Source organism: Protopterus annectens, chromosome 2.part0 (genome assembly GCF_019279795.1).
Source record: "Protopterus annectens isolate FY-2018-M chromosome 2.part0, PAN1.0, whole genome shotgun sequence".
NCBI classification, from domain to species: Eukaryota; Metazoa; Chordata; order Ceratodontiformes; family Protopteridae; genus Protopterus; species Protopterus annectens.
In genome coordinates this window covers 721,653,735-721,678,375 of record NC_056728.1, presented here as the reverse complement: position 1 = coordinate 721,678,375, position 24,641 = coordinate 721,653,735, and the positions used below count along the sequence as shown (strand labels likewise).

The 24,641-nt window shown below is 42.0% G+C and overlaps 1 protein-coding gene across 3 annotated transcripts in view; it reads right to left on the bottom strand.

Annotated features, from left to right (window-relative positions):
• The window catches only part of SVEP1 (sushi, von Willebrand factor type A, EGF and pentraxin domain containing 1), a 2,252,988-nt gene that overhangs the window by 597,909 nt on the left and 1,630,438 nt on the right, over positions 1-24,641 (bottom strand). For all 3 annotated transcript variants that reach the window (XM_044061036.1, XM_044061037.1, XM_044061038.1), the window contains exon 38: positions 8,496-11,284. In XM_044061036.1, the coding sequence (XP_043916971.1) occupies positions 8,496-11,284 (2,789 nt within the window). The remainder of the gene's footprint in view (positions 1-8,495; positions 11,285-24,641) is intronic.

Sequence of the window (24,641 nt, the reverse complement as noted above, 5' to 3'; positions counted from 1 at the left end):
ACTTAAATTTACTGGACATCTTAATGTGTTCCATAGGGCTAGAATACAAAGTGTCCACTCCCTTTAAATCCATCTTGTTCTTTTTAAGTTAGTGTTTCTCCACTTAGATAGCTAAAGCTTAAGTTACCCCCTCTTTCATATCTAACTACTTACTGCACACTCCAGTTCTTAGGATATTAACCCATTTTTTCCATCTTACCTTTAACATCTGCAACATCTACTCAAGGCCACCAATTATTCGAGAGCCCCCCATTCAATTTCTCAGTACCCATCTTGGAATTAGTGATTTTGTTTTGTATCCGGGTAAGACAAGGAGCATAGGGACATTATTTCCTGGAGATTGCTGATCACCAGAAAGCCTAATAACAGCTTCATAGCTGCCAGCTTGGAATTTTGCTCCTGGTGAGAGAAGGAGCAGAGTGAATTGATTTCTGACTGTTTCTGATTAGGCAGTGAGTGCCTGTATTTAACCTTCCTAATTGGTCTAGTTGCTGCTCAAGGCATCTACCAGAAAAAGGCTACATTAAGCCTATAGACCCTTGCATCTGGGAGAAGACTGTTGATCACCAAAGAGCCTGTGGCCTACTTCTCATCTTGAGATTGGTACTACTGTTTTGCTTCTGGTAAAAGAAAAAACAAAGGAAAATTGTATCCCATCATTATGAAGCTGTGGTGAGACCAGTACTAATAGTAGACAGGCAGTAGCCATTCAGGACAATCCTCTCTTTTCATCATTCTTGACAAAGCTATTTTTTTCTAAGAACTGCTTGATTAGCTGCTGTCTAACCTAACTTTAGAGTATCTCCCTAAATGATTCATCCATAAATCATTAGGGTCTAATTATTAGTTTCCTCTCAAGTGCTTGGCAGTGCTCACTATAGATGTAGACACCACGAGTCAACATTTTTCCTGTAAAAGCACCCTTGGAATTTCACCAATATCTAGTTGCACACAGGGTAAATAGTTTGCAGTGAAAAACACTGCCCCAGAGTTGCAAACCAGATACTCCCAGTACTACTTTATATTCTATAATCAATAGAAAAGGGTCTGTTGCCATGGATATGAACTTTCCCACTATCCCCATCACCAGCTTGGTGGATATGGGCATCATGAGGCAATGATGAAATTGTTCATGTTTACTGACAACCAGTTAATTCTCAAACAAACTGATATGGTATGTGAGAGATGTATTTAAACAATGTCACTGGAGGCAAAGCTCTCACATAAAAGTGCTCCTAATGACAATAAGGTTATCAGTAGTACACACGCTGAACTCGTCACACACAATTCAAAGCAGACGTATAAACTCACATATGCTGAGGCACTTACATGTAACCTTCATAAACCACAAAGACTTCCTAGATGAAGTGCACATAACAAATAACCTCAGCAGCCCCAAATGCACTCTTTCAAAACAGCACCCACATCAACATACACAGCCATATCTCACTGAGCCTGTACTTCTGAGCCCATAAGACAAGCCACCACACAATCCAACATTCAGGTCATTGGCGACTCCATTGTGAGACACACTGATGTCCCCCTCACCAGGCTGAGTAAAGAAAAAGTCACGGTCAGTTGCTTATCATGGTCCAGGATCTGTTACATTACACATGAGGGCACTCAGGTCACTGGACACAAGTACCAATATGACTCAGTCATAGTCCATATGGGTGTAAATGACCTCCCTAGACTATCTGAAGACAGACATTGTGGAGCTCTCAGAATATGTGCCCCAGGCTTGTATGAGCCTAGCACTGAGCAGCATTTTACCTTATCCAAGGATGATGCAACAATACAATCAGATGATGACTGACTTTAATAATTGGCTTAGTTTCTGGTGTCATTGTAAGGGGTGCAGTATTTGTCAGCATGGAAGGAGATGTTCAACAGACCACACTGCTTTACTAGGGATGGTCTGCATCTTTCCCTTCTTGGGTATTGAATTTTAGCTACAACATTGTCTTCCCCCATAGTGCTTTTTTTAGGCAATGCCAAACTGAAAGTACTTCTGACATAGCAAATCAAAACCAAGAAAATTTAAAGATGTTGCTGCTAATGCTAGAAGTCTAAACAAAAAGATCCACTCCATACAAGCCACCCCAGAGAATGCTGACATCTGTGATGTCACTGAGACATGTGTAGGGCCATGGAGAGCACACTGGCAGTGCAAGGATTTTGTCTTCCACCCATTTAGACCAGCTACTACATAGACAGAGACTAAAGTTGGAGGTGTCTTGATTTACATCAAAAATAAATATACCTCATCTCTGGTCAAACAGGACAATGCACTTGAGCTTATCCACATTCAAAGCAACATAGACAAAATTCCATACCATTCCCTTGCAAACTATCGGTCCCTCTCTATGATCCAGGAAATCCATAACATATATTTAAACTTATTGGAAACACTTACTATTTAATTCAGTACCACATTCATGGGCACCTTTAATTACCTCACTATTAACTGGGAATCATATGCAACACCAAATGTACAGATTCAGAGATTCCTGGATTTCGTAAACGCAAACTCCCTTGACCAGGTTGTCAATCAACTAACCAGGGGTGCAAACATACTGGATCCGGTCCTCACTAATATAGGAACGTGCTGAACACCCCCCTAGTGTAATGTGTTCCCTGGTAAGATCAGACCACAAATGATCTCCTTTGAAGTAAAATAAAACCTAGAACCCCAGCTAACCCTGGAATATTCAGGAACTACTCTAAGATTAACCTCCTGCTATTAAATGATAACCTGGCAACATTTCAAGCCCCCATAAACCCCAGGAACACTACTGCCTACATGGAACTGTTCACATAAACCCTATGCAAACATAGAGGCAGCAATACCTACCCGGTAGAAGTACAGAACTAACTCATAGAACAGGCCACCCTGGTGGAATCACAAAATCAATAGGCTGTATAAGAGGAGGAAGAAAATAATGGCAGGAATTAGGAGGTGCAGCACCCAGCAGGATAAAAGCACCCTCACCAAACTAAACAAACAACTCAGAGGATAAATGAAGTCTATCAAAGCCAACTTGAGCTATGTGTGTGCAGAGCTCATTGCTAATGGAGCCACCTATACTGAGCCAGAAAATACTGCAAACCAACTAGCTGACAAATTCAGCCCCAAATTTACTGCTCTCGCCCCCTCAACTTTCTCTCAGGAAATACCATCAAATATAACCCCCCTACTATCACAAGGCAGCAGATCCTTAATGTTCTCTATAACACCTAAAACACTGCATTAGTGAGGCTAGACAATATCCCAGGAAGCCTTCTAAATAGCATGAAGCATGACCTATCAGGTCCTCTGGAATTGCAGTTTGACTTATCCTTCAAACAGGCTTCATGCTTCACAAATAGAGTACAGCAACAGTCATGCCTTTACACAAAGGTGGGCCATCTACAGGGTCCTGCAAACTAGAGATCCATAAGTCTCACTGGTCTCATATGCATAGTCATGGAAAGAATTATTATGGAAATGATCAATAATGACATAGGAAACCTCCAGACACAGGACCCAACCCAATTTGGTTTTGTCAAGGGCAGGTTATGGCTACTCAGACTGGTGGACTTCTTTGAGAAGGTCACCAAAGCAATGGATGAGGTCAAATGGTTCACACAGTGCTTACCTTGACCTGGCCAAGGCATTTGACACAATACCTAACTCGGGAATTGCTGATAACATGAAGAGATTAGGTATAAACCCTTTTCTCACCCAGTGGATACCAGTTGGCTCATAGATAGGACTCAGAAAGTTAGAACTGTGGAGTCTACCTCTACAAAGAGGCCAGTCACAAATGCAGTCCATTAGGGATCAGTCCTGGGGCCGCTCCTTTTTGGCATTTACTTTTTTGATGTCAAGTCCAATGTCAATGACCTCTGTCTGACTAAATTTGCAAATGACTGCAAATTAGAAGCAGTCATAGATTCCCCCACCAACAAAAATGTTCTTTGGTAGGGCTGACACAGACAAAAAACTGGTGTCAGAGCCATTGAGTAAAACTAAATGTCCAGAAATGCATAACAGTATTCTTCAAGAAGCCACCCACCCCAATAGCTATCATATTGACAACACACCTCTAAGAGTTGACTCAGTAGTCAGTGACTTGGGGACACACATTGACAGTAATCTAGCCTTTGACCATCATATGTCCACAGTAGTGAGGAAATCATTCTATGTTGTACAACATCTAAACAAAGGTATGGCATCTAGGTCCATGAAAGTCATTAGTCCTCTGTATTTAGCATTTGTCAGACCTATCATTGAGTAGAGTGCCCCATTTGGTATGTAACCACATGTATCCAACAACTGGAATGTCCACAGAGATTCCTCACTAAAAGAATACAGGGCAAAAGTAACATGCCGTATGCAGACCACCTCAAAGCCCTATCCCTCTATTCTGTCTCCTATAGGCTGTTGAGGGGAGATCTACGCCTGGCATGCAAGGCATAATCAGACCCCAACCTGATGGATTTCCTACATATCCTCAAAATAAACAGCACCAGAATTACCCATTCTAAAGAATTAAACCTTGCCTGTGATATAAATAGGACCTGTTGGAGACACAGATATATATCCCAGAGACTACCCCTTCTCTTGAACAGGCTCCCCATCCATGTGAAGCAAAGTTCTTCTCAAACCCAATTCAAGTATAACTTGGACAATTGGATGGGAGAGAGGAAATGCATCCCTGGTTTGGTACCTGTGTCTCTAAAGGACACAGGCAGTCTGTAAATGGCTCATCTCCCAGCTCCTGCTTATAAATGTTTCTTCTCCCAAGCCCCTGATTACACTTATCAATAGTACCAGCACTTGTCAGAGATTTAGAATGCATGACTAGGCTTAAAAATGCCCTGGTGGTCATTAGTCTAGTGAACACATATGAACCTATGAATTTAAAAAAAAGCTGTGAATTATGCACTGCTAGGGCATAGTGCACTCCTGGGCTAATTCCAGCTTAGTATTCCATGGTTGTTCTAAGGGTGCTTCTAAGGGTGCAAAGTGCTACATTCATCTGCAGTCTTCACCACCTATATGAGATATGTACTGGTTCAATGCACCATGACTTGTTAAAGTTGGTGGTAGCTTCTCATCTAAGCATTCCTGTCATTACCTTGTACCTACCTGCCAGGTGCCTTATAAAGAAACCTTATTATGTTGTGGTACTTAAAAAAGTGCCTTCTCAAGCCTCAAAGACTTCCATGGTGAAAGCCAGACTCCTATATGTGTCATCAGCATAATGCAGTCTTGCATGTTACACCTTTGGCACCACTATCCTAAACCCTGCCTTAAAGAAGTCACCATAATAGCCCTATGACCTTTCAAGGAACTGTGGACCAGTTAAAACATAAGGCAATGTCCTAGTCATTCATGTCTCCATAGTGGCATACAGATATGATACGGTAATACTGAGTCACCTATCAGGATTTATGATACAGCAGGTGTCTAGGGATTTTAAATACCTTTACCCCACATACATCTATGTTGTGGACATTATTCATGTGTGTGTAAATGACCTGAGGATTATATACCAGGATTATATGAACAGAGAGACATGTCAGGGCTTACAGAGTATACTTTCAAGGCCGGTATGAAGCTAATTTTAAACAGCACTCTCCCGTCACTACGAATAATGCTTCAGAATAAAAAAAAAGATGGTTGACTTCCATATTGGTGTCATTCTCAGGAGATTCAGTATGTGTCAGCCTGAAAGGAAATCACTGGCTGTTCCACCTGCTTCAACAGAGATGGCATGCATCTTTCACCTTAGAGTTTTTCTGTACTGGACAGGGCTTAGTCTACCTCTGTGATGCCTTTTTTAGGCAATATAAACTTGTACTACCTACCAACCTAGCCAAACCAAATCAGGACAGTATAATGGTGGAGACTGGAGTGACTGAACGCTAGAATTCTAAATAAGAAACTGACCTGTTTAAAACCTTCTTATCCCTTGTAAATATAAACATCAGCATAATTATGGTTACAGTGATAGCAAACCTACCCTACCAGGGTTCAGTGCTCATCACACATCCAGTTCATCTACTGTGGACACCACTGTAACTGGTGGCAGTGCATCAGTATGTCTCTACAACTGCCTCACATCTAGTCAGATAATGACCACATACTCCTTCATATCCTAGTAACTATAGCTTAGATCCCTCTCTATTTCCTGGTCATCTATGGAACTCTATCACCCAAACCTCAGGAGGCATGTCTGAACCAACTATAGTCCCTTACTATCAAACCATACACTATTACACTTGATGATTTATATTATCTCTATCTATTACATGAGATAATTACACTACTGAAAACAAATATGCTCACTGCTTCCTAGACTTCATTAATTTAAACAAACTAAACCAGATTGTACTTTCCCCCACAAGAGAATCAAATGTTCAGGACATGGTCACTCCAAACATAGCATCATTATGCTCTGCAGCCATAATATACCTGCTTGGTTAGTTTTGACCATCAAGCAGTGGACCTCCCTATCAGAACCCAGCCCAAAACACTCACAACTCTATTACTTCATGAGACTTTTATAAGGCACATGTATTCTAACAATATAATGGCCTGGGATGCTTAAGGAGTCCTCCTCCTCCTCATGAAGACTCAACAAGAAGCACTGTTGCTTTTATGAAGAGATTATATTCTCATCAGAAAACCTACATCAAGACATCTGTCTGTAACAAATGTAGTGCCAGGTTTAGAAAAAAAACTTTCACGGAACCTTAGTATAAATAAGCTCTACAGCAAAAGCAAAAAAAAAACCTGTTCTTTAATAACAAACTGAAAACCTACACTTCAAAGTCAAACTCAGAAAGTTAAGAAAAAAGATTAGAAGGAAATTTAAACTTTCCAAAATCAAGTAGGAAATTAAAAAAAATACCTCCTCTGTCAAAGACCTTCTTTAACTATGCCAGAAACCTTAGAAGCAACACATGGCATTGCTTTGAGATGAAACACAATGGCTTTATCTACTCTGCCCCTGAAGAGATAGCTGCATTAGCTGACCTATTAGCAAACATATTTTGTTCAAACTTCTCCCATCTATCTCCATCTGACTTACATTTGCTTAATCCTTTGTCTGCCCCCCCAAAAAAACATATCACCCCTGAACAAGTCCTTAAGACTCTCTTGGAGATGAAAAATAATAGCTCATTTGGACCTGACAATGTGACAGGATGCTTCCTTGCCAGCATGAAGAAGTGACTTGCTAAACCACTTCACAATCTATTCAATCTCAGCCACTTACCAGGCTTTATGACTGAGGAATAGAGACTTATGATAGTAATTTTCTCTACGTAAGGGAGGAGCCACCATCGATCCTGGTAATTAGAGACCCTTAAGCCTCACAAGTCTTATATGCAAGACAATGGAATGCATCACTATGAACTTCATAAACATAGACATTGGTAGCCTCAAGTCCCTCACCCCAAATCAGTTTGGGTTTGTGAAAGGTAAATCTTGTCTGCTGAAGCTGGTTCATGTCTTTGAAAAAGTCATTGAGGTCCTGCAGAAGGGCAGGTTAGTACACATACCTTACCTACCCTGCCCAAAGCTTTTAATACCATTCCTCAATCAGGCATCATAGGTAGACTTATCTAACTAAATGCTAACTGTTAGTTAAGTGATGGATAGTGAACTGGATCACAGACAAAGCACAGCAAACCAAGACTGGGGCACACTGTCCTTGAAAAGACTCATTACCAATGGTGTGTCCCTTTAGAGCTTGGTAATGGGGCTGCACTAGTTTGGAATGTAGTTGTCTGACATCCAGGCTGACATTGAAAGCCTTTGGCTGACTAAGTTTGCTGATGACTGTAAACCTGAAGCCTTACATTTACCTGAGTAAAATAATTTTGATAAAAATTCTTCCTTTTGGTGTTTATTCATTCATAGCCACAGTATGTTGATGAAAAGTTTCACCAATGTCAAAAACAAAATATGCATCATTGTTGCAATTGTTTGGGAATAATTTTAATTAGATATAGCACATGTATATCTGTTAGAGACAGAGAGCTAGTGTGTGCATGTGTGTGTGTGTGTGTGTGTGTGTGTGTGTGTGTGTGTGTGTGTGTGTGTGTGTGTGTGTGTGTGTGTGTGTGTGTGTGTGTGTGTGTGTGTGTGTGTGTGTGTGTGTGTGTGTGTGTGTGTGTGTGTGGGTGTGTGTGTGTGTGTCTGTGTATGTGCACCCATGCCCTTCTTTTAGCAACGTTTTGAACAAGTGTCTGCATATTTTTGACAAATCTTTTCAAGCCAGGGTAACTATGGTAGGGATAGTTTTAAGACAAATCAGAATAATAAATCTAATTATATGCAGACTTCAAAGATATGTGATTCATATTTTTAAGATATTTTATTTACCACTGCAACAAAATGATATCTTACAATATGGAATCCAGTGAAATAGCTGTAGTTAGTTGTGTGTTACTTTCTCATACCAGACTTCAACAATGTGTAAAGACTGAAAGTTCCTTACCTGTATAGAATTGTGCTTCCATATGTGTAAAAATTCCCCAGTGCTACTGAATTTTGAATAAGAGGGGGCAAGCCACAGCTTGCAAGTTCACAGACTGGATATGGTTTGCTCCACTCACCCTGATCTGTACAGGTCAGCTTTGCATCTCCATGCATTACATATCCAGGCATGCAGCTGTAAATTACTATGTCTTCTGTCGATGAACTGTTTACATAAGCATTTGGCACTACAGGGAACGGCTCACATGAAATTTGTTCACAGAATGGAAAACTTGAACTCCATTTACTACCAGCTTCACATGTGATTTCAGATGATCCAAGTAGTTTAAATCCTTCTCGACACTTGAATGTGACTTTCTCCCCACAACTGAAATCCTGCCCAATTATGAGTCCATTGTCAATAAGTGGAGGTAGACATTTACAAGGTTCACAGACTGGAGAACTTCCACTCCACATGCCATTCGACTGACATTGTCTTGCTGTATTCCCTTTCAGTTCATAACCAGGAAAACAGGAATACTGAACATGATCACCATAACTGAAGCTGAGTCCATCCAAATGTCCATGGGATATGTCTTCTGGAGGTCCACAACTGACTGGCATGCAAGTTGGTGCTTCCATATCCCAGGTTCCATCAGCTTTACAGTATAATTTTGGAGCTCCATGTAAAATATAACCTTCATTGCAATGGTACTGTATTGCTTCCCCGTAGCGGTAGCTCTCTCCAGTAACTTCACCATTAGGGACACTTGGAGGGCTACGGCATACCACGCGTTGACATAATGGAGCTAATGTACTCCAACTTCCATTGGCTAAACAGGTACTGATCAGCTCACCTTCTAACTGATATCCATCTTTACATTTATATTCAATACTTTCTGCAAATAAATACAGTTCTCCTATAATATGTCCATTCTCAGGTATGACTGGGTTTCCACAAGATACTGGAACACATGCAGGTTCTGTTGTATCCCATTCCTTACTTTCCAGGCAAGTCCTTTTACTGGGACCACTCAGTTTATAGCCATGGTCACAACTATAGTAAATTACACTCATTAATGTATTATCTTTCATGTTTATGGATCCATTGCTGATGTTATTAGGTACAGGACATGTGACTGGCTTGCAGGCAGGGGGTTCATCAGTCCATGTTCTGTTTGGCAAGCAGTGTCTTACTGCTGCCCCTGACAGTTCATATCCTGAATTACATCCATACCACACTGAACTGCCATGCAGGCTATCTGTGGACTGAACAAACCCATTTTCTGGAGCAGTAAGTGGTTCACAGAATACAGAACTGCATACTGGGGCACTGCCATTCCATGTGCCATCCTCAAGACAAAAGAGCACAGAAGTGCCTACTAATTCATAATTACTGTAACAAGTGTACATGATCTCAGTTCCATATGGAAATCCTGAAGAATCCAGAGCACTGCCAGTTGCAGTGGCTTTCTTGCTTTGTTCAGCATCACCATTGTCATCTTCATGTCCTGTTAATGGACTCAAATAACTGGGAGGAGACTGGTATGTTTCATCATGGAACATGCCTTGAAGGTTCCCGAGCTTTACATATTCTCCAAAGTCAATATGAGGAGGCAAGCCACAATCAATAGGCAGGCATTCTGGCATTGAGCTGGACCATCCAGACTCTTCACATGTTTGCATAGCATGTCCTGATAGCTGAAATCCTGGGAAGCAGCTATAAATAATCATAGCTCCAAAGCTATGGTCTGCACCTTCAAGAAAACCATTCTGAATGGGATGAGGAGGTTCACAGAGTATTTCTTTACAAGATGGTGCTTCTGCATCCCACTCACCTGTCTCTAAACAAGTTAAAGTACTCTGACCTTGACGTCTGAACCCCCTGTCACACAAGTATGTAACAGTATCACTATAATTAAGGTCTGTGTAAACAGTTCTTGAGTTTGGCATCTCTTTTGGTTTGGGGCATTGAATTGGCATACAAATAGGTTTGTCTCCTATCCAGAATCCATCTTCTCCACAAAGTATTGTAGTGTTTCCTATCAAGTTAAATCCAGATTTGCATGTGTATAAAGCTGTACTGAGATAGGTAAGACCCTGCACATGTGCAATCCCATTTTTAATCTCTTCTGGTTGAGGACATTCTACTGGGACACATTCTGGTAATGGAAAACTCCATGTTCCATCATCTTGACAGGTTAGAGTAGGTGTACCTTTAAAGAGAAATCCATCCATACAAGTGTATTTAACAGTGCTTCCAAACGAGAGAGATGAAACCACAGGCTCTCCATAGGGGACATCTGGAGGTTTACTACACGTGACAGGAGTGCAAATGGGGAATGAATCATTCCATTGTTGGGATGACAAACATTTCAGCACTGAAGAGCCATGCAAAGCATGACCTTCCATGCACATGAACTGCACAGTTCCTGTATCTTTTGTTGCACTTTTCACAACTAAATTATTTTCTAAAAGTGGAATATCAGGACATTTTGCTGCAACACATTCTGGGACTATCTTTGCATTCCAACTTCCATTTTTTTGGCATGTCCACTTGGCATCTCCAACCAGTTTATAACCCTCATCACAGAAAAAAGAAACTTCAGAACCTATGCTAAAAATATTTCCTTTTGAATACCCATGTTTAATGTGTGGAGGCTTTTCACATGCCTGGAGGATGCAGGAAGGGGGACTCTCACTGTACCATTGACGGTTGGCCTGACATATACGAGTGGAACTTCCAGTAAGTTTAAAGTCAGATTTGCACTGATAGGTTGCTTCACTCCTATAGTCTGTCCCAGTTTTTGCCTGAAAAATATAAAGTCACATAATTAGCTTTGTCTACTTTGTTAATTTGCTGGAAAATCAATACTGTAATGTAACAAATTATAAAAGTCTCACTTAATTGTATCTGGGGTAGTATAATATACATGCAAAGTATAAAAGCATTATTTTTGTTAACACGGTTTGCTTAAAATATCACAAAAACTGAACCAAACCACTGTCACAGACACTGGATGTCCATCTGTGATAGTGGAAACCTGGGTTCAGTATCTATCTTGACACTCGGGTCTATATTATAACCTCGAATGATTAAAAGAGTGAATGCTCTTTAATCGACCCCTTAAGATCGAAAGCACTAAATCCCAAATACACAGAACAGAGATTTTTTTCCCAGGGGAAAAAAATCGCTGTTCCACAAAAAAAAAAAAAAAAAAGAAAAATCCAAACACAAAACAAAGTGGGGGGCTTTGCCCCCCCACACCTCCCCTACTTAAATATAACAACTCCAAGATTGCACCACAGTGGAGGAAATGGACAAGTGATTTCTTTCCCTGGGAAAAAAAAATGCTGTTCCGTGCATTCGGGATTTAGTGCTTTTGATTTTAAGGGGTCAGTTAAAGAGGGTTCACTCTTAATTGTTTGAGGTTATAATATAGACCCTTGACACTCATTGGACCTGCTGAGAGCTAGGCTAAAGTGGGTGGAGGTTAGATCAGTCTCACCAGGTTGACTGAAGGGAGGACAGGCATTGTGGATTCCTCATCTCTAGCTGCAGAACAAGAGAATACTTGTAAGGCTTCAAAAAGTACAAGAATGTCACTGGGCATGCTACTCATAGGTTCATAGGTTCATAAGTTGGTACTAGGGTATCAGCCAGATACAAGCCTAGCCATAACAATTCCCTGGCTATTTCTTCCCACACTATTTACTTCCCTGGACCCCTGACTAGCAGGGCAACTGATGTGATCCCCAGGGTGAATTTCCTTTCTCCCATCCAATCATCAAGGTTTCTTTTGAAGAGGGCCAAAGAGGCACTCTGCTTGACATGTATGGGCAATCTATTCTAGAGTCTGGGGGAGTCACTGGGTCAGGAACCAATCCCTCCAGCATATTTTGTTTATTGTGATGACAAGGTTTAGATCCTGGAGTGTGTGGCTCTGAAGGATTGGGATTTCTTAAGTGTAACATGTCCAACAGCTCTGGGTTTAACATGGCCTTGTATGTTAAGCAGAGATCATCTTTGAGTAGACGATATGTGACAGAGTATAGCTGGAATTTTTTAAGGTGGTCAGCGTAGGGCATCTGCTTTAGGCCTGTGATTCTTTTAGTGAGGTATTTCTGCGGCCTTTCCAGTTGTTGCAGATGTCTGGAGAGGTACATACCAAACGGGGCTTTGAATTCTATAATGGGTCTAATGAGGGATGAGTACAGTGGGACAATGAACTCCTTTTTTCTGGATGAAAAGCCCTTAGTGATGAGATGTGCCACACAGAAGGATTTCTTGACTGTTGTGGCGATGTGGTTATCGAAGGTGAGACCACTGTCCACCTGTGTCCCTAAGTCTGTTATCAGACTTTCAGTGTTTAGTGTACTGCCACCTATATGGTAATTCACGGGGGCATGTTTTTTTCCCAAAGGGGATAACTATACGTTTCTTGGCATTGAGCTTGAGCCCATGGCTCTGGCACCAAGCATCTGATTCTGTAAGGCCCTTTTGTAGAGTATCCACATAATTTGGGGATTCAATAATGGCTCCCAGTTTGCAGTCATCTGAGAACTTTGTTAGCCAGAGTCCCTTAGTGTTGGCCTGTACTTCAGAGAAGTAAATGTCAAACAAGAGCTGTCCCAAGACTGATCTCTGAGGTACTCCACTTGTCACTTGTCTGGAGATGGATTTGGAGTCGGCTACTTTTACAGTGTGGGTTCTATCACTAAGCTAGTTAGCATCCCATTGGGTGATGTAGGGATTAATGCCCAGCTTAGTAAGTTTATCTATGATTCCAGAGTGGGTGATGCTGTCAAAGTCCTTGGCAAGGTCTAGATAATCTGTGTGGACCACCTTACCCTTGTCCATGGCTCTGGAGACTGATTCAAAGAAGTCAAACAGGTTCAGGTGACAAGATCGGCCCTTCACGAACCCAAACTGGGTGGGTCCAGTGTTTGAAGGTTGCCAATGTCTTTGTTTATAAGTTCCATGATAATATGCTCCATGGCATTGCAGATAAGGCTTGTCAGACTGATGGGATGGTAGTTTCCGGGATCCAAGGTGGATCCCCCCTTGTGGAGTGGGATAACTGTAGCTCTGTGCCACTCAGTGCGCAAGAAACCTGAGGTGAGGCTATGATTAAACATGACACTTCGGTGAGGTGCCCGTTCATATTGTAGTTCATGTAGTACACAGCCCGGGATGTCATCTGGTCCCATGGATGCTGTATTCTTAGCTTTGGAGAGTGTGTTTTTTACCTGTGTGGCCGTTATTACCGGAATTTGGCAATCTTCCGGTATTGAGATTGGCCATTTAGGGGGTGAGAGGGGGGTGAAGATGGCACTGAATCGATCTGCCAGGATATTGGCAATATCCTTGGGATCAGTATATTTAATGCCATTCTGTTTTAGCTCAGAGCAGATCTGAGCATTGCCATTTAGATTCTTGACATAGTTATAGAATGCCTTGTGGTTGTCTTTGGAATCTTTGGCAATTTTATTTTCGTAACTAGCTTTGGAGGATTTTCTGAGGGATCTCAGTTTCTTACTGAGGCTGGTAAGGGAGTTTTTTGCATCCTGGGATTTTCCTCTTTTCTGCAACAGTTTCTTCCTTTTGTTGTAAAGTTTGTTTATGGCAGGGGGCCACCAAATTGGCTCCCTTTTTTGGATGAGAGCATCTTGGTTCTATTTGGGATGTCTCATTTCATGCATGAGTGGATGTGCTCATACAGTGCCTTAGTGTAGGATTCAGCATTTGAACTTTCAGTTCCCGTCTGCATGGGTGTCATGAAGTTTGTCACTTCTGACTTGAATAGCATGAAGTTGGCTTTGGAGAAGTTTTTTTTATGGAGGTTTTGTTTCTGGGGGGTGGGGGTGGGGGTGGGATGTGGATGTTAAGGGTGATTAGCTTATGGTCAGACCTGACTAATGAGGGGGTGGCCATAGGTGTGGAGCATCGATTTCCCATGTTGGTAATTACCAGGTCTAGGATATTGGAGCCCCTGGTGGGACTATGGATTAGTTGATCCAGGGCATTGGAATTTATGAATTCCAAGAACTGTTGGGCAAAGGTGTTGGTACATGAGTAGTTTTCCCAGTAAATGGCAGGGTAGTTAAAATCACCCAGTATTAGGGTGTTTTGTTCTATCTTAATATTTTCCAGTATGTTTAGAAAGGTGTAGTGAGAATCTTGGGGCATGGTGTGGGATCTGTAGCAAGCTACAATTTGGATTGCAGTCTTACCTAGTGTTAGTTGCACCTGGAGAATTTCAGATGCATTGTGTTGGGCAACTAGCCTGGTGGTGTGAATATCCTTGGTGAATATTGACACTCCTCCACCTTTAGTGTTTTGGTCCTGGTTTGGTGGCCGAAAAGTGTGGTAAGAGTTGTAGCCTGGTATTGCAGGGGTGCTCTCTGGAGCCTTGAACCAGATCTCAGTTACTGCACAGATATTGATGTTCTCCATTTTTAGGAGTGCCTCAAGAGAGTGCATTTTGAGGTTTAGACTTCTAGCATTGAGCAGCATTACCTTCAGATTTTGCATGCTTGTACCTGTTACGGTGGTGGTTTTGTCCTCTGAACTTTGCCTAAAAAAGGCACTATAGGGGTGGCAAGAGCCTAAGCCAGTATCCTGAATCCCAGGGGCGACAGGTGCAGACCATCTTTGGCAAAGCATCGTGGTCTGTTGATCATGTCGTCCCAGGCAGACAGATACTGGATCCCCTTTGAATGACACCAGAAGCTTAGCCAATTGTTAATTTCAATCATTTTGTCCTTGTATTATGGTATCATTCTGGGCGAAGGCAGGATGCTACTCAGGGCTAGGGTCATACCTGCCAGGGCCACATGATCCAAGAGCTCTTCCATGTCTCTTTTCATGTAGTCCAGGGAGGTACATCTCAAGTCATTCACTCCAACATGGACATATTTGTACTTGTTGTAGAGTGACTTGAGTGCATGCATTATGTGGCAGATCCTGGCACCCGACAGGCAGCTGACTGTAACTTTCTCCTTGTTCAATCTGGTGAGTGGAACATCAGTGTGCCAGACTATAGGGTCACCTATGACTAAAGTGTTAGGTACTTTGTCTTGCCTTGGGTGGCACACTGGTGTTGTGAGCTATGTGACACTTTGGTTGTGACTGGTGTTTGTTTGCGTTTCAGCTTCAGAGGTCCTTGTTGCTTGGGCAGGTTACAGTTAAGGGCCTCTGCATATGTGGATTTAGTGTTGCTATATGTGGGTGTTGGTGGTGTGGGTTTAGAAGGGCTATGTGTTGCTTGAGGTGTAGTGTGGGTATTAACCTTCTCCTCTTGACTGTCTAGCACAATTTTGGGTGGAGAGAGCTTTGCTTCCATTTTGGCTATGTAAGTGCATCTATGTAAGTGTACTCTGTATGCACAGCATCATTTTGCATATAGCAGATGGCAGTGAATAATTTTTCATGCAAAGTGGTGCAAAGATAAGGTAGGTCATTAACACAAAAGGTCCTACACCTGCTTAAATAATGGCTATGATTCCTGTCTCAACAGAAAATGGCAAACAGAGATAGGGAGAGATTAAGATAGAGCGAGAGAGAGAGAGAGGAGGGGGAATTGTAGGTTTCAGGGTCCAAATAATGAAATTAAAAAACATTACAACACAACTGTATTTCTGTTAAGGATCAGATTCATAAGGCTTGGCTGAGCCATGAAGTCTGGATTAACATCAACTGCACAGCAGAATTTGTCAGACTGAGCCCTAGAAGAGGTATTGATTAAGTTTAACTTGGTCGCCTCACTGTTGAATGGATGGCATGGTATGTTGGAGTATCTACACTACACAATTCTGTAAAGAGCATGATTCCTTAACAGAACCATTGTGTTAGGTTGGTCTGCATGTCTGACACTGCATTACCCAGGCTATGGACCCTTCAAAACTACATCTAATTATGGTTTGGGTCCGTGTCCCAGTTTTTCAGAGTGTACTTCTTGACATCCACTTGTCCCCACTTTAAAATGATTTGACTGCAGTTAAGTAGGTTACAAACAATATAATTTGGTGATGAGATTGTGCATTTCTCCCTTTATAACAAGGCAGCAGGACATGGTAGAAAGTTATGTCTAACCTTGGACATTTTCTTTCTTTCTTCTCCTATGTATGTGCAATTATCTGAAAAAAAATCCTAGATTAAAACTGATTAAGGCTATAGTTCCCATACAACTCAACCACAAAAATCAACCTAAACATTTTTACTAGAGGACAACGTATTCCATCTGCATCCTCAACCTTAAATATACCAACGCCATGGTCACACATCTGTGTAAATAGGAAAAGATCCTGATTAGAGAGCATGGCATCTTGCACAAACTGTAAATCCATTGTAACTAACAACATAGACTTCAACCTGGAGTTTCAACCAGGCATGTTTAGACAGCTGGAATCCAATCAACTAGTTCTCATTCAGCTGTAGGGAAATATTTTAACATTTTCAGGACTTATGATATGAATAGTTTGGTAAAGTTTGTCACTCTGGTTTTCAACACTTATATAACAAATGCCCTTTGTCAATCGTGCATTAAATATGATCAATGAGATTCCTAAAGGATCTGTACTGCCATGGCAGAAGGTTGTGTTGTGCAGAACAGGTACATCAAACTCTGTCTCACTATATCATACCAAAACAAAATATCACCCTGTGACATATATGTATGGTATAGCCTATCCTCTAGTGGTTGCACAGAGACATGTAGCAGAAGTTGTTGTTTTAACATTAGCTATCATTGCATGGAAAAGCTACCTGTAGAGGTCATTCCATGTGTTACTTACAGACAAGGCTGTATGATGGTCAAATATGGCTTTAGGCAGCGTAATGGACAGGGGCTCCTCAGCCATACTGATATCCCATTACTTGGTTGTCTACCGCCAGTTACCATAACCCAGTGTTAAGCCTGCCAGTACGCATGTTGTTTTCTTCTTTACTCTTACAATCGCAGAAACCTGTTATTTGAAATTTTGCAAGGACAAAACTGAACCATTTGCTAAACAAAATAAAATACTAACATTGTAAACAGACTTAGCAAGAGCAACAGTGAGCTTTCTTCCCTTAAAACTCATGCTTATAGAAATTTCATCTGGCAACCTATTAAACTACAAGAGACATGCTGGGATTCATAGATAACAAAATTCATGCTGTATCCTCACCAGAGAACTCAATTTATTGAATCTAAGTCTGAGCGCTTTCGTCTTAAACAAGACTTCAAAAAAAGAAAAAGCTAGAAAGCTCTAAAAGACACTCCATTTTAATATGCAGTAATCATGTGATGAATGTCATGTGCTGGGATTCATAGTCAATAGCATACAGTGAAACACTGACTAGTGGCTATGTAAAGGATGCCGGAATTCAAAAGACAAATGGGTAACATTTGTCAACAGCTTGGGAGAACCCAGTTGGTAGAAGTGTTCCTTTTCAGTGGAAGGCTTGAGTTATGTGGTTGTAGTTCAAGAATATTAACGGTTATGATTAGATCTCCAACTGTAGCAACGTTAATATGTGTTAGAAACATGGATGCCAAGAAAGTGCTCTGGAGGTAAAACATGGCATCCATGTCAAGAACTCCTTATAACAGGTTATCATCAGTGAGACCCGATCATAACTTTTTGTAGTGCATGGAGTTTTATCTACTCCGTGTACTACTAGTTACAGAAAAAAGCCAAAGAGTTTTACCAGCTTTGAGAGCCAGTAAAGCACTTAGTGCTTAGACAATAAGAAAATACTGCAGAAAAAAGTCAGGGACAAATTTTTAAATACTGCCCTAATTTAAATAAGTTACTTACAGACTAATGTCTGTAAACTTTTGTGGATAGAGCTAGTTACATTCAGGTCTAGTCGTACAGAAGCACATAACTTATCTTTTTTCCAATTTTGGAGCATAATCAGAGTGCTCCGTGCACAACACAGAATGCTCAAAAGAGCAAATGTTTTCTGTTTTATTGCTTAGATGGCTGTTGTATATGCAAGATCACAGTACAGCACTGACGGGAAATTTACCGTTTCTCCTCCATTGTGGGATCTTGGAGTTGGTATGTACAGTTAGCAGGGGTGTGGGGGTGTAGAGTGACTTGCCCCCTGAGTAGAACATTGTTTTTTTTTTCTTTTTGTAGTTTTCTGATTCAATCTTTTTAGATCATGTTTTTGTTCCCTGTTGTAAGCAATCACTTTTTATTAGGTATTCACTGTAACTAAATAGATCTATGTCAGAAAAATGAAGTTTCAGAAAGTCGAACGTCATATGGACTAGACCATATGATCCACTTTTCAAAACATTGAACAAGACTAAACAACAAAAATCTACATTTCTCCCATGGGGCAAGCCCCCCCACCATGCACCACCCACACCCCCTGCATATTATAAAGCTTCAATGTTTTGGAAAGTCAGTCATATGGTCTTGACTATATGAAGTTTGACTTTCTGGAACTTTGATCTTCTAAAGAGGACTCAACTAAAAACAATGCATCTCACATACATGTGCCTGCAAAAATCAAAATAAATTGAAAATTTAACATTAAACTTTTAGGCTTCATGCTGCTCAGTTTATTCACAGCCAAGTAATAAACATACTGTCAGCAAAACAAAGAAACCAAGGATAATATCTAAAGAACATGGCCCATATGATGATGTTCCTGTTGTCTGCAATGTCTGCAAGATATTCCTTCTTTCCTTTACACCATAACTACTGTGGTATGCAGGAATAAAATAGTTACATACACACGCACACACACGTGACCAGTTACAGCTACTCAGATTTCTTTTACAATTAAATGAGTGAATATATGCACAAATACTAACCTAGTATATTCCATCTCGTTGCTATGAGAACCATACATTGCATGCCACTGTGTTCTCACAATCTCTTTGCACAAGAATCAGAAACAAAGACCTAAACTCAGGAACAATTTTTGAACATCAGTCTTATATACATATAAAGTTGCTAGCAAAACAGGTTTTGGAAGGATATGAAGTCTGACACTCACATTTTTGTCATTAGTGATTACAGATCACAATACTTTTCCAGAAAGCCAAAGATTTTATAAGGAACAGACTACAGATATGGGGAAAAAATCAGAGATAGCTGAAAACTATGCCATCTGCATGTACACACCTACACACACACAAACACACACACACACACACACACACACACACACACACACACACACACACACACACACACACACACAGACACACGCACTCACACACACACACACATTCACATACATACAACCATCAATTAGAACCACTTGTATGACTGTGCACTTCGGAAATCTGCTTTAGAACAAGTAAATGAATAAATTCATAAAGAATTGCCAAGAAATGTATTTCAGCTTGCTGATGTCAGAACCACAGAACACAGTGCAACTCCCCTCTTCTCTTTCAACTTCTTAGCTTAAGAATCAGAGACAAAGACTGAAAAATCAGGAACATATTTTAAATAATTATTTGCATCAAATTTCTGTTTATTTACTCTTTATTTTTTTTTTAGGTCCCCTCAGATCTCATGTTTACCGTCCTGGCTCCCCACTACCCATTGTCTATGCTGGGTCTACTAGCTACTCACCAGCTCCTCTCAGACTTACTCTGTTATTGCCCAGGCTTGTTGTGATCCTGAGGGCTTTCTGGGGGTTCAGCTCATCTGTGCTTACATCCATGGGGATTTTTTATGACTTACTCACTTCCTTTCCTTGCCCCCCCATACTTGTTGATTATGTCTGAGGCAACTCCTCTCTATGGACCATGCCTCTCCTTAGGAAGGATATCAGCGAGTGCCCTCTCACCTTGGATGGCCATGCTCATCCCTTCCCTGCTTCTCAGACAATTGCCTGAGTCAGTAATAAAACCCTGGTCAGCTGGGACATAGTCAGGGCTACTATCTTTTCAGGAAAATCCCTACTGAGTAAGGGAAATTTGGCCAAAGCACTGAGAAACTTCTTCTACTCTTTTTTTTTTTTTTTTTTTTATAAATGTTGTGGGATCTTTTACATTCACCTAAGTTACCACCAACTCACACAAATGGAACCTCAGTATAACATCTCATCCAAAACACAGCACATTCTGGTGTGAAGCAGTCTGCTTATGCTACACTGCAGTGTTAGCATTGATACGAGTAATCAAAGTACCTGGGGTGGGACTGGAACCCACAGCCTTCTGATCCTTCAGCATCAGTGACACATGTGCTGCCTGCTGAGGCACCAACATTGACCAGACATTTCTCTTATATATGCAGACATTTGCTAGAACTCACTTTACATTAGTAGGCATTTTCTGAAAGATATAAAGTCTGAAACTTATAGTCTGTCATTATTTAGTGACTGCAGTCACAACAATATGTCAGAAAAGCCATCAATTTTACAAGGAGCAGACTAAAATAACTTGCCTCAAGAATACCAGACACATCTAAAAATAAGGGGTAACAAAAGGCCACATTTTAAATAATATTTTCTTTTATCTATTTGTTAGCTAGGCAAACTGATAGAACAAACTGTCCCTTTTCAGAGGTGACCCAGGAGCACTATCTGAATGACTTGCTCAGAGTCATGCAGGAGGCAAATGAGAGGTGAAAGGATTCAAATCATGTACTTTTGACTACAAGAAACAGTGGGCAGGATTCAAGAAGGCTTGCACGGAGTCTAAGAGTAGTGTAAGACTCCATGCAGCCTTCGCGATCCAGGAACAGCCCAAAGTCCGTGTAAGAGACCAGCTAAAATGTCTCTTACACGGAGTGGGCGTGGATAAGCTAATCACCTCACTTGCAGCCGAATAGCATGCAAATGAGGATGATTAGCGATCCAGGAAGCCCAAAACAGCCCGTGTAAGAGCCGTTTTAGCTGCAGAAATGTACTCAGTTGACAACTGAGTACGTTTCTGCAAAAACCACAACGGAGCCATATCAGCTCCAAATAAAGGGTGCATATGTGTCAGGCAGCATGCCAATGGCCAAATATGTGGCCATTGGCAAGGTAACCTGATGCAAAAGTAATAAAAATATAATTTTTTTTTAAACCCAGCGCAGCCCCGCGCAAACGGGCTGCGCTGCATAATACATAAAAATGAAGGTTATAAACCCACAAATGTGGGTTTTATGCAATACATGGATTTTCAATGCAGGGACCAGCAGACCAAAAACAACATGGCCACCGTGTAGTGGTTGCTAAGGGGGGAAGCTGAGTCTAAGAGATGTAACTAAGCATTAGTAGGCAATCTGATGCAAATGAGTGTTAGTATACTGAATTCCACTGTCACATAGCAAATGAGCACATTCTGAGTAGTGTAAGAGTTACAGAAGGGGGAGGAACAGAGTAGGAGATAGGTGACATCACAGGGGGGAATGGCAGAAAGAAATGCAGTTCATTGGAGGTCAGAGTTACATGACAGATGTCAGATACATATCATGGAAAGAGGAGTGCCACAACATAAGCATGGGAAAGTCAAGAAATGGAAGGTGTACACTGTTGCCTACACCAAAGTTTCTTGCTGGGCGTGCATGTGTGCACGCCATGAAGCGCGAGTAAGACAGTGTGCGCGCGTGTAAGGCAGTTTGAGCATGTGGGAGCATGTTGGGAGATGTTTAACACTGTTTGCGCGGGTGTGCACGCGTTTTAACCCGAATAAGCAGATTCTGAACCGTGTAAGCATGTGTGCGCGCGTGTAAGCCACTGTGAGCGTGTTTCTGCTGGTATACATGCTGCTCCCCCCTGAGGAAACAGAAAGGAAAAAGGAAGCAACAGAATTAGTAGGAAGCTACCAGGGAATACTGCTGGAGCTAGCAGGTGAAAACAATTAGAAGCAGGCAATTACACAGGCAGAATGGTAGCTCAGCCCAGCACTTAAAAATCTGCAAACAGCAGTGCAAGATGTTTCTCTCAAGAGACACTGCAAAACAGGAGTAAGCTATTAGAAGTGAAAACTGAAAAAGCTGAACTCAGAGCAGAAATGTTAGGGGCTGCCATAGCTGTCATAATGAGACATAGGCGATTTGCTGAGGGTGGTGACAATGCAGATGGTGCCAGACAACCCACAGTGAGGAGACGGAGAAGAGTGTACAGGCCCAGGGTCACCTACCACGGGTTACATGAGCTGGAGATAGTAGAGCACTATAGAGTGGACAGAGACCTCCTGCAGCAAATAGTGGAGCTGTGCAGGCCACGCCTCACACACAGAACGAACAGAGGGGAACCCATCCCAGTGGAAACCAAGGTATGTGTTGGCCTAAGAATACTAGCAACAGGTACCTTCCAGAGACCAACTGGTGATATGATGGGGATATCACAGGCATCAGCCTCCAGGGTACTGCACCAGTCCCTGGATGCCATGTCAGCACATGTCGGTGATTATGTATATTTCCCCAATGCTCGTGAGGTATTGGCCAGCAATATGCGTCTCTTCCAGCAAATAGTGGAATACCCTGAGGTAGTGGGTGCAATAGACTGCACGCACATACGCATCAAAGCACCAGCCGGCGAGCGGGGTAGGGCCTACATTAACAGCAAGGGCTTCCCCTCCATCAACTGCCAGGTCGTGTGTGATGCCCAGGGCATAATAATGAATGTGTGTGCTGGCTGCCCTGGGAGTTACCACGATTCCCACATCTGGCATTTGACGCAGCTGTACCAGACATTTGCCAATGGGGACATCCCACATGGACACCTAGTGGGGGATGCAGGTTATGCACTGGAGCCGTGGCTGATGACACCCATCAGAAACGCACACACACCTGAACAGGAACGCCATAATGAGGCACATGCACAAACACATAATGTAATAGAGCGTGTGTTTGGGCTGCTCAAGTCACGGTTCCGGTGTCTGGACACATCTGGTGGAGCCTTGCAGTACACACCAACTACATGTACCCAAATTGTCATGGTATGTGCTATGCTACATAATATGATCTTGTGAAAACAGCTGCAGCAGGACCAGCATAGGGCTGGGCCAAACAGCCCCCCACCATTGCCAAGGCCATCACAGGCAGAGCGTAACTCGGAGGAGGAACAACCTGAGCCTGCCCCAGTAGGCAGAAGGAGGCCTGCCCAGTATGCCCTGGCCTTGGCAAAGAGGCAACGCATAGCACATACACTGGCTCAGTAGGAACCCTGGGAATGATACCCTCTCTGACTCACTCAAATAATAACATGGATGCCTAAAATGACATGACCTGCTCACAAACATGTACAGGGAAGTGTAATATGCGCATCCGACAGAGGCAGCCCTGCAGCACCACCTGAGGCATGAATGCCATGTGTTAAGTAATGTAACACCATGTACTATATGCACACCTGAGGACCCTGACTAACATCCTACCCTCACCAAGCATCATGCCACAATATGACAATGAGATGATCAAGTGCAATAATTGACTGAAGTATCGCAGTTAGTCAAAGGGGATCCAATGTGTGCCAGCCTGGGATGACATGCTGAGCATGATATGATGCTCCACCTGCTAGGACTGGCGTGCACCTATCAGTGCAGGTCGTATGGATACTGGCAAATGCTGTTGTTACCCACAGCGTGCCCTGAATAGGTAAGGCTCAAAACACAAACCTACCTCCATAGGTATCAGAAGGGATAAGAATAAGTTAAGGGATAAGTTGAAACAGCAAGATGCATGCAGTCTAAACTCACCCAGTATGGAGAATGTTGATATCTGTGCTGTAACAGAAAACTGGGTCAAGGCTCACAACAGCACCCTAACACTACCAGGTTACACCTCATACTGTGCTGTACAGCCTCAAAACATGGAACAAGCTACAAAAGGAGGGTGATTAGCAATAATTGTCAAGGATAACCACACCCCATGTTGGTACCACAACAAGAAGCAGCATGGACTAGCCATGGTCAAGTAACAGTGGCTAAAACTGCCCCCCAGTTTATAGCCTGCTACAGACTACCATCCCAACACCAGGAACTGCACCTGGCCTATGCTGGAATACATGAATATATCAAGTCCTCCAAACCACATTATATTGGGTGACTGAAAATACCCAGACATAGACTGGGAGCATTATACTAGCTCCAACACTGTAGGACAAAAGTTCATAGAATCCATAAACCAAAATGCCCAGGAACAACGTACCACTCCCACAAGAGGGGTAAGCATACTGGATGTGATAATCAGCAACATGGGTACTGGATGGCAATACGAGAAG